Consider the following 17,926-nt stretch of genomic DNA (forward strand, 5'->3'; position numbering starts at 1 on the left):
TTAACGCAGCCGTAAGATAATACTGTCAGTGACAGGACTATCTTATGGCAGGTTAATTAACTGCAATTAAACACACACGTAGATGCTGACCATGGGCATAAATTGCACCCATTGGCCCAGCCAGCAGCGGGCCAGACTCCTGCCTACTGCCTAGCCACATGGCTTTGCACTTTCAGCAGCCTCATGCCCTAGCCAGCCTCTGCACCGCCAGTCAGAGCCCAGGACTGACACCCATCCTCTCCCAATTGCTGCTGTCCCAGGCTTACCTGTGCCTGAGAATAGTTTACTCTGGCTCAAACTGCTCCAGAGTTTATTGCTTTGTGTTAATTCCACGTGTAGATGCATCCAGTTTGTACTTGTGATGGAACAGATCTGCTCAGGTATGCATACACCTGCCTGAAGTGAAATGGTGGTGAAAGAAAAAAGCACCATTTTATAGGCCCAGAGATTAGGGCACTTGCCCAGGTTTCAGGCCTTCCTCACCCAGAGGGGATTTGATCCTGTACTTCATGCTTCCAACAAAATGTTTTGAAACACTAGGCCACAGGCTACACCTTACCTGAAGCACCCCTGCCCTCCTCTTAAAGCTGGCTCACTGAATGCACTCTTACAGACTGACTATACGCATACTAGTGGAGCCCCTCTACACCAGGTACTACAGCCAAGAGCTCTTACCCACTGGATATGGTTTACATGAGTGTGTAGCTGGCAAATGTAGTTGACTGTCCCTACAACAGATCTGTTTCACAAAGTATGCTACTGCAGATACTGAGTTTCATACAGGTTTTCGGTGTTGACGCCTGGGCTGCCTGGTTCACATCTAGATGAGAATATGTCTCTGAAGATTTACTCTTAGGTACTTTTTTCCAAATATTGGAACAATCTGAATATGTGAGAATATCAGCTTCCATTAAAAAAAATGAAAGCTTTGTACCTTTGTGTTGGCAAAGAAAAACTTCAGAGTGCGACTTCAGTGCACCCAAAGGCTCAGAAACCCAATTCAAAGAGAAAGTATCATATTTTTTTAATCTCCCAATTTTTGAGCCCAACTCATTGATTTTGATCGGCTTCAGTTGGTAATACTGAGAATTTATCTTTACAATTCTGTCTGGGATTTAGGTGTCTAAATCCTATTGAATGTTAGCTTCTTAATTCTCTTAAGTGCTTTTAAAAATCTTCTTTTGCTTCTCTTCTCCTTACAGTTCACTGGTAACTGAAAAAGAAATGTTGTAGAAGACACTGTCACACTGGTAACAGCCAATTTTTCTTCCTGTCCTTTCCTCTGAAAGCATCCAAGACACTGTGCTGTTGGGATAACTAAGTTCTAATTTATTACTACTCATCAAAAAAAAAAAGAATAAAAAAAAGTGAGCCATCATAACAAGTCAATGCACAAAAAGTCCAATCCAGTACATTGCATTTCAAAAAACAAACAAGCACGTTGCTGGTCACAAGCAGTAAAACAACATTTCCAAGCTGATCTGAAAGTACAGGCAACTGGAGAGAAAGACAGTGGGAGCCAGTTACAAAAGCAAATGAATAGATACTAGAAAATATATAAATCTCATTTAAATTGTAATTAAGTAATTGCTGTCTAATATCATAGCATTAACCACTCATCTTCCAGCCACTGCTTTCACGCAAGGGTCAGGTTCCACCATCTTCAATTCCAGCTGAGGCTTTTATCCCCTCAGGGTTGTCCCTGGGGATGCGGGAGTACAGCAGAGGCAGTCTGTGTTTAAGGTTCTGCCATCCCCACCCAGGTCACTGTGATAGATGAGGGGCCTGGAAGAGCACCAGGCTTTTCTTTTCCCTCTGACCTTGTCAAAGAGTATCAGCCTGGCTGAAGTTACTTGTCTCCCCAGGTCCCTTCTCGAACAATGCAAAGACCCATGTCCAAGAGGGTACGACCTGAAATAGGACTGGGACTGGCACGGCGTATATTTCTGATCCTAGGGGACATTAACACAAATGGAAGTCATCCCTGTGTGCTGTTCCCTTTAGAATCAAGGCAGATGACTCTTGGAGGAGAAACTGAGCTCTCTGTCACTGAAAGATTGCAATACAGGCCCCCAGCTGTGCTGTGGAGCTTGGAAGTGCCTTGGCCAAATTGTTTGCTCTAGTAATCTTCTTCAGCAACAAGTTCTACATACCACACTAAAATTTTCTCCATGAATAGACTTGTGCTTTCATGGGCATTACTCATGCAACAAGGTCTCACCTCCATGTCCTCTTCCCTTATGTTATTTCTATCCTGAAATGCCCGATTCCCCACATTTCCTGTGCTGGATGGGCTGGTCCCCGTAGGTCCCTTGTAACTCTGCTCTAGGAGTTTCTTGTTTTACCTTCTGTCTTTGAGTCACTGCTAAGGGGACTCTCTCAAGTATGGCCTGAAAAGGAGACAGGACAAAGGGGAAGAAAATGGAACTGGGAGGTAGGAAGGAGAGTGGGGCTGGGATGAGGAGAGAGAGGGAAAATGACTTAGGAGCAGCTTCTTAACCTTTTCCCCTCCTACTATATAACCTCCCAACATCTTCCACCATTTTCCCTCAGCCCATCCATATATTCCCATCATCATACACTTGATCCTATCTCTACCCCCACTATTCCTTCACTCTTCTCACTCCAGCTCCCATATTCTCCATCCCCAAACACTTGATTTCCCATTTTCAGCTCCCTCCACCTTCCATCCACATCCCCCTCTTTATAAGGCAATGGTTTTCCCTTTGGTCCAGTGAGACCATAAAGAGACTGCCAGGTGTCTTAGAAGAATGCGGGTGGCAGGAGGTTGCAAGGCAATCAGTCATCCTCCTCTGCATCACTCCAGAAACAGGCAACTGGAATAGGAGAAACAGGGGCCAGTGTCACTCAGATCCCTTAAGAAAGTGGAACAGGGAGCCCAGATAAGTCACCTGCTTCCAGGATCCAAAGGAAGAAGAGGGCAGTGTACCTCTATTCCCTTCCTCGAAGTGCAGGGAGGGGCAGCATTGGTTGTCAAACACGGGAAGAGGACCTTCAACCTAGGGGAAGATAAGTGTCAGCTTGTTCTCTGTCTCTCTACCTGGATGGCAGCAGCTGGGGCTGTAGCAATGAGGACGAGCTGATCAAAGTGTCTCCTCCTCTGCCTGGTGTTGTCGCCCTGGACCCCAGAGACAGGCAGCCAGATACTGATACCCATTTCAGCCAGCCCTCACCAGGGCATCTACAGCGTTCGTCTCCAGTGCAGAGTCTCTGTTTGTATCAAGGTGTCAGCTCTGATCAAAGCTTTTCTCCACAGTCAGGGTGTTTATAAGACTTTCTGTCCAAAGCATTTTCTCTGTGTCACAAGGTCCAAATTCCACTCACAGTTAGCAATCATACAAGGGTTTCCTCTCTTGTGTGGAATCTCTCCTGTGCCATACGTTTTTTCCCCACAGCCAGGGCACTTACAGGGTCTGTTTATTATATGCTGAGCAGGTATAATATGCTCAGTGCTCTACAGAACACAGAAGACGATATGGTCCCTGCTCCAAGGAGCTTACAACCTAAGAGGCAAAGAGAAGACAACAGATCAGATACACAAAGCGGAGAGAGCGAGGAAATTTGCTCCTGGATCTAGGACCTGCTTGAGGCATAAGCACCAGGGACCATCTAAAGTGGTGCCTATACCTCAGCCAGGCCCTTGGTCTAGAAGCAAATTCCCCCCTGTTGGCTAGTAGCTGGAGCATCACAGAGCAGTGCAATGTTTGTTATTAATAAGTAAATAGTCAAGCTTCTGCTGGCAGCAGACTAACACAGATGCACTTTGCAGAAAAAGCAAGTCCCAAGCAAGGAACTGAGGGAGGGGAGAGGGCACAAGCCTGCTCCACCAGCATAGGGAGACGTCCCAGGTGTAGCATTCATTCTTTGCATCGTTATCAAACATCTGGCCAAATCCACTGAGGTGGTGAGCAGCTGTATATCCATAAGGTTTTCAGTACTGCCCATCACTGTGATATCGTTGTGCTGCCATGCGTGCTGCAGGTGACTGGTACTACTCCAAAACTGGCCCAGCCTGCATGAAATCTAAGCTAGGGGGCCATCCCTCTTCCCTCTGGACATATACGGGACTGTACCTCAAACAGTTACCTATCAGCCAAATGCTCCGCTAACTTCATTGGCTTAGCTCCAGTTAAGTCACAGGAGCTCTGCCAGTTTTCATCAGCGGAGGATCTGGTTCCAAATCTTTATTGCCTGCCCCACCGTGACTATGAATGCAAGTAAGGATAAAGCAACAGTAGCTACCCGTAGTATTGGGTCTGCCAGATACTTATCCTGCCAATACAAATGATGCAAGTGAGCAGGCTTGTTGAAGTTGTTAGTCTTGATTCTCAACTGTGTTGTCATCAGCTTTACAATCGGTGTAACTCCCCCTGTCCTCAGCAGTTGCTGCTGATTGACACCGAGGCAAGTACAAGACAATTTGCCCCAGGGACTCAAATGGGATTACTCCTGATTTATGCTGGGGTCCGTGAGAGGGACTCAGCCCGTGTTTCCCAATTTTTCAATACTCGTATTTACTCTTACTTGCACAGGTGGCAGGGGGCAGCAGACCCCAATCCTGCAAACATTTAGGCATATGAGTAGCTTTACTCACATGATGTTCCAAATTAACTTAAGTGGGGTGACCCAGGTGACTACAGATGCACTTTCTGTCCCAATATCCAGGCTCCTTGCAGGCAGAGCAGGTGAAATCCATGCCTGCCTGCCACATGGGTTCCTTGCAGCTTCTGTTCCAACCTGTGCTAGAACAGAAGGTGGCCCTTCTGTGGTGGGTCCATGACGCCTTCCTTGGGCTTCCCTCAATGATCAGGGGTACCGTGTAACCCCGTGTTTGCTCACTGGGCTCTCTGTCCTCCATTAGTGGCTGGACCACGTGGACGTTTACAAGTCTGCTATAGCCACTGAACTGAGCTATCAGAGTCAGGTCTTTTAGCTCAGGCAGCAGAGGCTCAGGTTCTTATATCCAAAGGTCCAGGGTGCAATTCCCACTGTCGACATGTCACCCAGAGGCGCCACATAACAGTTACACTTCAGCATGCTTGCTCAGCATTGTGGCCTCATGCTTGGGGCTTTCCACGACAGGGGAGAATTTCACCCCGCATGCATCGGCGTTTGCAAAGTCAGGGCCATTTCAGCACCTGCACCTGCCATAGGTTTCACTAGACACTCAGCCCTCTCCAGATCTGGCCCCTACAGAAGGAAGTAGTCATAAAAGGGTGCCACTCCAGAATCTAATGACTGGGCTCTTCCAGATTTCCTTTCTTTAATGCTGCATTCAGCCGATACTGGGTTGCCTTGAGGACTCTCAGATTCTCACCTGATTCCTGTTATTCTTTTTCCTTTCATCCTTTTCACATTGCCAATACATTTTCGTTGTTTCTTTATGGCGATTTGAATTGCTTCCTATAATATTCTGTATTACTTCTAAAATTTATTTTATTCCTTCTCTGGTTTTCTTAACTGTTGCCCTGTTTCCATGTCTTGTAATACTTTTCAGTTAACTTTCCTTTTGTCTTTTTTTTTAACTTTTACAATTTCCATTTTTTTGGTATTTTCCTCTATTTTCTTCTATAAAATTTTAATATTTTTATTTTTATTTTAATGCTTCTTTTATCCATATTTTAACACCTTTGTTTACTTTAGTTGTTAACCCCTTTCAGTTACTTTCCTTACTATTTTAATCCTTCCCATTGTCTTTTAATTTTTTTTACCCATTTCCAAATTCAACCCTTTCCTTTTTACTCAACTATTTAGCCTCTTGGTTTCTATTTTTAATTATTTGTTTATGATACTCTTCTAAAAAGGCTTTCAACCCTTTATTTTCTATGGCATTTAAATTTTTAGTATTTTTATCTAAACCTTTCATTTTTGTCTGTTTTTTTTCCACAAAGTCTTAACTCCTCAGTATTTTTTTAAATTATTATTGGGTTTATTCATTTAGGGTTGATCCTGCAAACATTAACTCACATGATTAACAAGATGCATTGTGAATTCACCCTCTAATTACAGTGGAACTATTCAAGGTAGCAAAGTTAAACACATGCTTAAGTGTCTGCAGGATGGGAGCTTGAGTGTTTTGTCTTGTTTCTTATTTAATTTTTATCCACTACTTCAGCTTTCCCCTCCTCATCCTCCCTATTATAGCTTCCAGTAAGGGGCATAATGGAAATACTGGGACAGCCCCTCAGCTGGTGTTAGCTCCCTCGATGCAAGTTTGCACTAGCTGAGACTCTGGCCCAATAGCTGAAGGTCTCATTTGGCATGATTAGACAGAGGGATATAGGCAGAGCAGATGGAGCAAAGGGGTGTGAAGTGAAGATCAGAGCTGCAGGTTGGAGCAGCCTTGTGCAGAGCCTTGCAAGGGAGGACAAGGGACCCAGTTCAGCAAAGCACTTCACATATGGAAGTCAGTGTTGAAACAGGATGGATTGTTGGATCAGGGTCAAGAAGCCTAGTACTGATGCAGAAGAAGGAGGGAGTATATTTGAAACAGAGAGTAAGAAAAATGCATGGACTAAAGGAACATGAGGTAGGAGTCAGGAGGTTGGCGGTGGACTGTTCAGGTTAAGTTATGGCCAGAACGTGGGCCAAGGAACAGTGAAAAAGAAAGGATGGGCTCCAGAGGTGCTGGAGGAGGAAGAGCTGATGAGATCTGGGGATAGCACAGTTGGGGTAGGGGAGAAAGTTGACTGGGATTGTTTCGAGAAAAGAATGGCAGCCAGGAAGAGAATGGACTTTCCATCAAACATGGAGAAGGCAGGAAAGACGGATGAAGTAGGAGAGACATCAGGGAGCAGAAATTCTGCCGTGTAGGGATGAACACTTGAAGGTTGAAGGGTCACAGATGGATAGACAAAAAGACAGACAAGAAAGCAAAGAAAATTTTGATGAGCATTAAAAGGCAGTGCCCAGTGAGGGGCTTTCCATAGGGCTGAAAAAACTCTTCACTGTGAAAATACTTGTTTTTATTTTAATTCTCATTTCTGTGCGTGTGTTATTCTTGAACCAGTCCTGACCCTTACATGCTCACGTGGTATAAATTAACATCACCCCACTATTAACTTCCATTAAACATCACTAATTTATACCAGCTGAAAACTTGGCCTAATGATTTATGTAAGTTGTTCTGTTGATGTTTACAATGGTCTGTCATCTGTTTTTTGCCAACCTTATAATTTGACTATTCATTACTTTTTTGTGTGTGCTTTGGAGTAGTCACCAGGTCATGTGGTGCTGTTTCTGCTTCCTGGGTAGATTACTAAAACTTTTGTAAATGGATAAAATGGATTACAAATAATGAATATTACATGCTGCAGTGCAAATTTTTTAATATATACTTGTGTGAAAATTTGTGGCAACATCTTGGATTTGTGAACATTTTCATAAACAGCTCCAACTGTACATAAATAAAGCTGGCCAAAACATTGTTTTAAAATATGTGGTAGTGTTGGAGTGATGCTGTAGCCACAATGGTCCAGGAAATATGTAAGAGGCAAGGATTTTTGTGGGTGATATTTTTTACTGTATCAACTACATGGCTGGGATAGATTTAGAAAAGCTTTCAAATGCATGGCATTTCTCTTCCAGTAGCTGCATTCAAAAGCTTGTCAAAATCTATCCCAACCATATAGGTGGCCCAATAAAAGATGCCATTCACAAAATCCTTACCTCATTTAAAAAAATATGAGCTTTTCAAAAACATTTTGTTCTGTTGTTTAAACAAAGCTTTTCCCTATATTTCTTTTTTTCAGAATGTTAATAACTTTTTATTTTTGAAGAATCGTAATTTTGGAAAATGATGTTAAGGACATAAGAAGTGCCATATGGGGTCAGACCAATGGTCCAAGTAGTCCAGTATTCTGTCTTTGACAGTAGAAGTGGATGCTATAGACTGGGAAAGCACTGAACTGGATATATCCCTGTTCAGTACCCCCTCCCAACATCCACCCTCATTGGATGCCAGAGAAAACATCTCCAACTGTTCTGTTCAATAGCCATTAATAGATCTATCAACCATAAATTTGTTTAGTCCCATGTTGAACATGCTGGTGCTCTGCCACCTCCTGTGGCAATGAATTCCACAAGTTAACTATCCTTTGCATTTAAAAAAGCACTTTCTCTTGTTAGTTTTAAACCTGTCTCCTACTAATTTCCCCTACTTCTAGCATTCTGGGATTTGATGAACAACAGTTCCCTGTTCACTTGGTTCACACTTTCCATGATTTTACCTCTACCATATCCCTTCCTCTGCCTTCTCCTTTCCAAACTGAAGAGTCCTAGCCTTTTTAGTCAATCCGTGTATGGTATCTGCTCCGTTTCTTTGATCATTTTGGTTACCCTTCTCTGCATCTTTTCAAATTCTACTACATCTTTTGAGATGTGTAGAACAGAATTGCACAAAGTACTCAAGATGTGGGCACACTGAATTTTTAATTGTTTTTTTAAATTTTAAAACAATAAAGTCGATCGTGTTAGATTTTTTATTTTTGAATAATTCAATCCTAGGACTAATCAAAATTGCTGAATAAAACAGAATCATAGAAAATTAAGGTTGGAAGGGACCTCATGAGGTCATCTAGTCCAGGGTTTCTCAACCTTTTAAGTAGCAAGTACCCCTTAACTTCTGAAAATTTTAATAAGTACCCCAACACTCAATTTTCCAGGGGATTTTATATTTACAGACTAATATGTGCCATATGTTGGAAGAAGGGCTGTGTATATAAGGCCATGATATGACAGATGTCTGATCTGTTGCAGGTAGGGTTGCCACCCTTTATACCAGAGGTGCACAACTCAAGTATGTACCTGGGCTAGAGGTGATGTTGGCCGAAGGTAGGAGGGCTGAACCCAGTGCTGTACAAAACGTGGCACACCAAATTATTACTGGGAAATTTAAAGTAATAATTTTTTGCCATAGTTTTGAGAGGAGGAAGGAGCAAGAGAGAGAAAGGAAAAGAGGGCGAGAGAGAGAGAGAGAAAGTGTTGGGGTACCTGCGTACCATGTCTGGGTCTCACGTACCCCCAGGGGTACGCGTACCGCAGGTTGAGAAACTATGATCTAGTCCAAACTCCTGCTCAAAGCAGGACTGTCCCCAACTATACCGTTCTACCTAAGGCTTTGTCTAGCCAGGTCTGAAAAACCTCCAAGGATGGAGATTCCACCACCTCTCTGGGTAACCTGTTCCAGTGCTTTACTAGCAAAAAGCAAGTGAAAAGGTAAAAAATACACAAAAAAACTAACTAAAAGGCTCAAGTTTATGCAAAGGTTCTGTTAAAAAAAAAAAAATGAAAAGGAAAATGGTTTCACAAATATGTTAATTTTTTAAACAGAACATTTTTGTCAAAAATATTTTCATTAAAAATACCTGATAGCTTTCTGAACATAAGAAATGCCACTTACAAGCTTAGTATCCTGATTCACACAATGGGAGTGTGTGGATGCTGAGTGAACAGGGCATGTTCATAGGCAGACAAGGTTCCTTGGGTGAATTTGATATCTTTTATTAGACCAACCCAAACAGTTGGAGAAAAGTTATTAAGCAAGCTTTCGGGTTCAAAAACCCTTCGTCAGGCTAAGGAAGTTTCAGCAGTTAGTGTGTGCTCTTCCTGGATGGAACCTAAACCCAGGGCATGTTCAGAATCTTCTACTCTCTGATCTTTTCCACATTCAGAGGTTTAGGAAGTTCTTATTCAGAGCCTGCACCTTTGTGTGCCATGTCCAATACCTACGAATGGGCCTTTTCTCCAAGAAGATTAACCCTTTTGGACTGGGTTAATCTATACACCATCGTGTGGCAATGAGTTCCACAAGTCAATTCCCCACTGTGTGAAAAATAGCTTCCTTTTGTTAATTTTAAACCTACTATCTAATAGTTTATTTTTATATCCTCTAGTTCCCATACTTTGAGAGATCATATATAATAAATCCCTTTTTACTTTCTCTGCCCCATTTAATATTTTGGAGACATCTATCATGTCCCTCCTCAAGCATCTCTCTTCTAGGCTAATAAATCCTAGCCTACTTAGTATCTCCTCACATGGAACCCACTCCATAGCCCTGACCATCCATGATGATCATCCTTTTTGAGGTGTGGGGACCAGAACTGAACAAAAACAACATCAACAATAATAATAGGCACAACATAGAACAATATGATGTAACATGTGGGAGAAGACTAGAACTTTGGCCCTCTTACATATGAAAATGTTCACAAATCACTTTCAATGTTATCGATCTCACTTGAGGCAATAATCAGCAAGAAGAGATTGGAACTCCATGGTACCTAAACTGAGGATGGATGGATGGACAAGCAGCCAGAATTTGGCCAGGAAGATGGCATACCAAAATGAAGAGGAGATTAACCTGAAGTGAAGGAAACATATCAACAGGGGACTCTCTAGAAATGCCCTGAAGCATAAGAATATAAGCCAGGGCATGATGATATAGATAAGAAATAACTCAAGGGTGAATGTCTCAGTGGAACTGAAGACCAGAAAGGTTAATAAAATAAAAAATCCGCTGAGAGCTTGACATAGATTGGAAAGCATGGGATAAATGTCAGGGTGGGAGGAAAGAGGTGAGGTGACATGGCAACTGGTGAATGGGAACTTGCAGTCCAAGAAGGGTCAGAAAGGTTGCTGGCTGCAGGTCAAGGAAGAATCAGGGAAACTGGTTCAGCACTGCAATTTCAATAAGGATGTTGGGGAGAGGAATCAAGATGCGTTAGTGCAGGAGGGGACCGCCAGCACAGAGCCTGGAGACACCAAAGATGAGAGAGAGGCCAGGTGCATTCTAGGGCAGAAGGAATCGAAAAGAAGTGGATGATGTGAACTTCAAAGAATGGGGAACAGAGAAAGCAGGGGAGTAGGACACCAAGTGTACAGTGCTGGGAGGGGGAAGGGTAAGAAGAAGGGAAAGAGAGGGCAGTGGCAGACAGGAGGGAAGAGGCAGGCCATTCAGGAATAGGGAAGAGTGATAGAGGCAAGATGTAGGAGGAAAGAGGAAGGCCCAGGGGGAAGCAATGGGGATCTGTTAGTTTATCAGGGATGAGGCCTGGGCTCCAGAGGGAGTGGGAGAAGGGAAGGAAGGGTGAGGGAAGGCACGAGATGGGAAGGACAGGGCCCAGGGCAGATCCAGTGGGGTGGTGGAGAGGGATGGGATGGGGAGGGGTGAAGGGGAGGAGGGGAAGGAGGGCAGGGATGGGATGGGGGCGGAAGAGGCACCCAGTGGAGAGGAGAAAGAGGTGGCAGCAGAGGAGAAGGCTGAGGAGGCCTGGAGGGGGTTGCTGGCACTGGATTTGGCAGTGGAGAGGAGCGAGGGCTTGTCCCCAGCATGCGTGCGCTGATGCCGGTTAAGGTGGGAGCTGCGGCTGAAGCACTTCCCGCACTCAGGGCACTTGTAGGGCTTCTCCCCAGTGTGGACGCGCTGGTGGATGGTCAGCTCTGAGCGCTGGATGAAGCTCTTCCCGCAGTCAGTGCACTGGTAGGGCTTCTCGCCCAGGTGGATGCGCTGGTGCTTGATGAGGTTGGAGCTGACACTGAAGCACTTCCCACAGACATTGCACTTGTACGGCTTCTCCCCAGTGTGCATGCGCCGATGCTTGGTCAGGTCCGACTTCTGGATGAAGCCTTTGCCACAATCAGGACACTTGTAGGGCTTCTCGCCCAGGTGCGTGCGCTGGTGTTTGATGAGGTTGGAGCGGACACTGAAGCTCTTCCCACAGTCCCCGCACTTGTAGGGTTTCTCGCCAGTGTGCATGCGCCGGTGCTTCACCAGCGCTGAGTTCTGCCCAAAGCTCTTCCCACACTCAGGGCATGTGTAAGGCTTCTCACCGGTCTGAGTGCCTTGGTGCTTGACGTTCTCTGCCCGGTAGGTGAAGCTCTTCCCGCACTCTGTGCACTTGTGGGTCCTTTCTGTTGCGGGGGGGGGCCTGGCTCGGGAGCTCCACAGGAAGCTCTTCCCACAGTCAGTGCACTTGCAGGGGCGCTCCCCAGTCAGCAGCCGACGACGCTTAGCACTGGCCAAGAAGCTCTTTCCACAGTCAGTGCACTGGCAGGGCTGCTCTGAGCCCAGGTGCACCCGCTGGTGCCGCTCCAAGTGCGAGCTCTGGGAGAAACTCTTGCCACAGTCCTCACAGCGGAAAGGCTTCTCTCCCATGTGGATACGCCGGTGTCGGTCCAAATGGGAACTCCAGGCAAAGCTCTTGCCGCAATCACTGCACTGGTAGGGCTTGCCAGCTGCATGGCTGCGCTGGTGCTGCAGCAATGAGGCGCTCAGCCCAAAGCTCTTGCCGCACTGGTCACATTTGTAGGGCTTCTCAGTGGCATGCACACGCTGGTGCTTGGCCAGTGTCGCACTCTTGTTGAAACCTCGACCGCATTCAGAACACTGGTAGGGTTTCTCTGTTCCTGTTCCTACCCCGCGCTGGGGTCTAGCACCATCTGTGCCACGGGGAGCGAAGCAGCGTCCACAGTCAGTGCACTTGCAGGCCTTCTCCCCACCCGTGTGGGTGCGACGGTGCCGGTCCAGGTGCGAGCTCCAGCTGAAGCTCTTCCCACACTCAGGGCAGGTGTACGGCTTTTCACCTGTATGGATGCGCCGGTGCCGCTCCAGGTGCGAGTTCCAGTTGAAACCTTTGCCACACTCATCACACTTGTAGGGCTTCTCCTCCAGGTGCAGCTTCTGGTGCTTGACCAGGCTGGTGCTGGTGCTGAAGCTCTTGCCACAGATGTTGCACTGGCAGGGCTTGACGCTGCCAGCATGGACGCGCTGGTGCTGGATGAAGGCTGAGCCGACGCTGAAGCTCTTGCCACAGTCAGCGCACTTGTACGGCTTGTCCCCAGCATGCCGGCGCTGATGAGTGATGAGGGTGGAGCTGAGCCGGAAGCATTTGCCACACTCGTTGCACTTGTAGGGCTTTTCTGTGCTGCGCAGCCGTTTGTTGAAGGATGAGCCAAAGCCCAGGCTCTTGCCACAGTCATGGCAACGATTATGCCCCAGCAGACTCCGCTGGTGAAACTTTTTGAAGCCGCGGTGGGCAGATTTGTTCTGTTTCTTACCAGGGGGTTTCTTTGGCTGCCCTTCTGACTTGACTGGGCTCTCAGTGGACTTCACACCATCACTACTCTGGGGGGTGCTTCCCTTGGATTTGCCCGGCAATGTCCCTTGGGCTTCCACCTTCTCAAGGTCTCCCTGCTGAGCATCTTCCTCCTCATTTTCACTCACCATCCCATCATCTGCTGGAACAACGAGAGAATCCAGTAACTCCCTGGGTCTGGGAAAGGAAACTTTGGAGAAGGGAATTGGAGAGTGTCTGTCACATATTCAAAAACCCATCAATAAGACTGAAAAATCAGGAGCTGGCTTTACCAGACTGCTCCACAGATCCCAAACCGCCCCACTGGGAATCTCCACCCACCACTTCGCCCTCTCTTAGAGACTCAAGTCTTGCTTTGGTGACCAGTAATGTGCATGGCTATAAGCGAAGATCAGATTTTTATACCCTTATTCAGGCCAAGGAGTACCTTATGTTGCAAACAATCCCATTGACTTCATATGAAATATTAATATATTTAGAGACAGAAGGAATCATTATGACCACAACTGGGCAAATAATTTGTTTTGGTTTGGTGGTTAAACTGAAAAAAACATTGCTTTGGGCTGATCTCAAATTAAAGTTTCAGTTTACTTGCTGAAATCAAATCCCAAGAAAGTTTTCATTATAGGTCAAACAAATGTTTTGTTCAATCAAAAATAGAGGGCTTTGTTTCCCTTCTGTATTTAAAAAAAAAAATCACTTTAGCTTAATATGGTTCTGAAAAGTAATTTTAAAATGAAAAATCAGAGCGTTTCACCTAGAACATGTTGAAGTGAAATGTTTCAGTTTTTCAGAAAACTTTTTCCTCTTTTTGACCCATCTTTGTGATTAGTGAAACTGCATTTTTTGGCAAATGAACCATTTACTTGAAAAACTTTGCCCAGCTCTAGTTATTATGATCTAGCTTCATCCCTTCTTGAAAAAAACAAGCCAAAGTAACACCCAGTTACCCCCTTGCAGGGCCCAAGAACAAATGGAGTGGGGTCTCTCAAATGCATGTTTATCAAAATCAATCCCTAAATAATATCTCCCAACAGGTCCCCATTTAGTCTTTGACTGTCAACATTTTTTTCTTAGCAATGCATAAGATTTTATCTATGAAAGTGTAGACATTATGGAGTTGGACTAAAATAAGTCTTATTACACCCAGGTAGCAGTCCCTCCATTGTTAAATTTACAATCAGTTTGTCTTTTTAACAGGAAAATTCTACAGGAAGGGACTGTTGTAAAAGAGACTGGAATGATAGACAATTTCCAGTCTGCTGAAATCTTCCCCTTTTTATTGTTTTCCATCCAGCCTTACTGGTGCAGTGTGATTTTGTTGTCCACAAACCTGAGACATTTTCCAAAATTTCAAAAAGGAGCCAGTTTAGGTCTTTTCCTCTCAGTAAGTGCTTACTCAAAGCAATGAACTATTTCAGGAATCCACTAATTGTTAAAGGGTATTAACCTGAAATGTATGAAAGGAAAAGGTTTTATTTTTTTGAGTTACAAGATGGATCAAAATAAGTCTTATTAATAGGACATTGGTTGCAATCTGACATGTAAAAAAACTGTTACTTCTTCATAATAAAACACACAACGGCACAGCCGGGATTAAAACTGTTTTTCATAGATTCATAGATGTTAGGGTCGGAAGGGACCTCAATAGATCATCAAGTCCGACCCCCTGCATAAGCAGGAAAGAGTGCTGGGTCTAAATGACCCCGGCTAGATACTCGTCTAACCTCCTTTTGAAGACCCCCAGGGTAGGGGAGAGCACCACCTCCCTTGGGAGCCCGTTCCAGACCTTGGCCACTCGAACTGTGAAAAAGTTCTTCCTAATGTCCAGTCTAAATCTGCTCTCTGCTAGCTTGTGGCCATTGTTTCTTGTAACCCCCGGGGGCGCCTTGGTGAATAAATCCTCACCAATTCCCTTCTGTGCCCCCGTGATGAACTTATAGGCAGCCACAAGGTCGCCTCTCAACCTTCTCTTGCGGAGGCTGAAAAGGTCCAGTTTCTCTAGTCTCTCCTCGTAGGGCTTGGTCTGCAGGCCCTTGACCATACGAGTTGCCCTTCGCTGTACCCTCTCCAGGTTATCCGCATCCTTCTTGAAGTGTGGCGCCCAGAATTGCACGCAGTACTCCAACTGCGGTCTGACCAACGCCCTATAGAGGGGAAGTATCACCTCCCTGGACCTATTTGTCTTGCATCTGCTGATGCACGATAAAGTGCCATTGGCTTTTCTGATGGCTTCGTCACACTGCCGGCTCATGTTCAACTTGGAGTCCACTAGGACTTCAAGATCCCTTTCCACCTCTGTGCCACCCAGCAGGTCATTCCCTAGGCTGTAGGTGTGCTGGACATTTTTCCTCCCTAGGTGCAGCACTTTGCATTTCTCCTTGTTGAACTGCATCCTGTTGTTTTCTGCCCACTTGTCCAGCCTATCCAGGTCTGCTTGCAGCTGTTCCCTGCCCTCCGGCGTGTCCACTTCTCCCCATAGCTTTGTGTCATCTGCAAACTTGGACAGAGTACATTTCACTCCCACGTCCAAGTCGCTGATGAAGACATTAAAGAGTATCGGTCCAAGGACCGAACCCTGCGGGACCCCACTGCCCACACCCTTCCAGGTCGAGACCGACCCATCTACCACGACTCTTTGGGTGCGACCCTCTAGCCAATTCGCCACCCACCGGACTGCGCAGTCATCCACATCACAGCCTCTTAATTTGTTCACCAGTAAGGGGTGGGATACCGTATCGAAGGCCTTCCTGAAGTCTAAGTATATGACATCCACCCCTCCTCCTGTGTCCAGGCGTTTCGTAACCTGGTCATAGAAAGAGACTAGGTTGGTCAGGCACGATCTGCCCGCCACAAACCCATGCTGGTTTCCCCTCAGCATAATTTGTCCTGCTGGGCTCTCACAAATGTGAGCCTTGATAATTTTTTCAAATACTTTACCAAGGATGGAGGTGAGACTGACTGGCCTATAGTTGCCCAGGTCCTCCTTCCTCCCCTTTTTGAAAATGGGGACCACGTTAGCCCTTTTCCAGTCCTCCGGGACTTGGCCTGTGCGCCACGAGCATTCGAATATTCCCGCCAGTGGCTCTGCAATGACGTCGGCCAGTGCCTTCAGCACCCTGGGATGGAGCCCATCCGGGCCTGCCGACTTAAAGGCATCCAGTTCTTCCAAGTGACTCTGCACCACCTCAGGATCTACGCATGGAAGTCTGGCGCCTTGCTGCTGCCTCTCTACAACCCCAGTGAGAGACTTGTCGTGCCCCTCGCTTAGGAACACTGAGGCAAAGAACTCGTTGAGGAGTTCAGCCTTGTCCCCTCTATCTGTCACCAATTGCTTCTGCCCATTTAGCAGGGGTCCTATTCCTCCCTGGGCCTTCCTTTTACTCCCTATGTATCTAAAAAACAATTTCTTGTTGTCCTTTACTTGGGTTGCCATCCTCAGCTCCATGGTAGCTTTGGCCCGCCTAACTGCCTCCCTACAAGCACGAGCAGAGGAGGTATATTCATCTTTAGTGATCTCACCCTGTTTCCACTTTTTATGTGCTCCCCTTTTGGCCCTTAGGCTGCCCTGGATTTCTCTGGTCAGCCATGGAAGCCTCCTGGCCCCTTTCCCTCTTTTGCCTCGCTCGGGGATCATCTTGCTTTGTGCCCAAAGGATCGTTTCCTTTAGGCACAGCCACCCTTCTTGGGCACCCATCCCATCAAAACTCCTACTCTGCAGTGCTTCCTTGACTAATCGCCTGAGTGCAATGAGATCAGCTTTCCTAAAGTCTAGCACTTTCACCCTACTAGTTACCTTACCCACTCGCCGTCTTATGTTGAATTCTATCATAAGGTGATCACTGTCTCCCAGATAGCTACCGATCTGGAGGTCCCCTATCATGTCATCTCCCGTTGCCAATACCAGATCCAGTATGGCATTTCCCCTAGTGGGACCATACACCTCCTGTGTCAGGTGGAGGTCCTGTACACAGGTTAGAAACCTGCGTGAGTGATGGGACCTTGCTGTCTGCGTCTCCCAGCAGATGTCCGGGTAGTTTAGGTCCCCCATGACTACCGCCTCTTTAGCTTTTATGGTCTCCGAGAGTTGCCTCAGGAGCCCTGCATCTATTTCTTCCCCTTGGTGTGGGGGTCTGTAGCAGACCCCTACCACCAAATCCCTTTCTCCTTGCCCCCCATGTAGCCTAACCCACAATCCTTCTACTTCCTCAGCCTCGGATTCTGTCTTGATGAGGGTTGATGTATATTGCTCACTGACATAAAGTGCAACCCCCCCCGCTTTCTTCCCGACCTGTCCTTTCTATACAATCTATAGCCCTCAATATGTACCGCCCAGTCATGGGATGAATCCCACCAGGTCTCTGTTAGCCCCACTAAGTCATAGGTGTTTAGTGCAAGCAGGAGCGCTAGTTCATCCTGCTTGTTCCCCATAGTTCATCCTGCTTGTTCCCCATCATTTCTCAGTTCTAAAATAAAAACCAAACCCAGAGGCTGCTAATGCTTGAGCTGGAGAAGTTTACAGAAATATAGTATGTTTTGAAGTTGAAACCAGCCAATAGCGAGTAATATTCTCACACATACATATCAACCTCAATCTTGCAAACACGTTTCCTGCTGTAATGAAGAACAGGTATAACAGTTTGCAGGGTCACGTCCACAGCTGTAACATGGCTTTCACTGAAGTTAATGGCAAAATATCACCAGTAACTTTAATGAGAATGAGACGGGAACTCAAATTGATGACAACCAAAATCATTCGTTATTGCGAGGCAGTGATTTGGTGCAAAGAGCATGTTACCTGAAGTCAG

The 17,926-nt window shown here is 45.9% G+C and overlaps 1 protein-coding gene across 7 annotated transcripts in view; it reads right to left on the reverse strand.

The window, feature by feature from the left end:
* Positions 1–1,308: 1,308 nt before the first annotated feature.
* Positions 1,309–17,926, reverse strand: part of LOC102567739 (zinc finger protein 271) — a 40,311-nt gene continuing 23,693 nt past the window's right edge. For 3 of the 7 annotated variants that reach the window (XM_059714205.1, XM_059714203.1, XM_059714204.1), the window contains exon 4: positions 1,309–13,308. In XM_059714205.1, coding sequence (XP_059570188.1) covers positions 11,054–13,308 — 2,255 coding nt within the window. In that variant the 3' untranslated portion in view covers positions 1,309–11,053. The remainder of the gene's footprint in view (positions 13,309–17,926) is intronic. The other 4 variants (XR_009455386.1, XM_059714208.1, XM_059714207.1 and 1 more) reach the window with 4 other exon arrangements.

This window comes from Alligator mississippiensis, chromosome 11 (assembly GCF_030867095.1).
Source record: "Alligator mississippiensis isolate rAllMis1 chromosome 11, rAllMis1, whole genome shotgun sequence".
NCBI lineage: Eukaryota > Metazoa > Chordata > Crocodylia > Alligatoridae > Alligator > Alligator mississippiensis.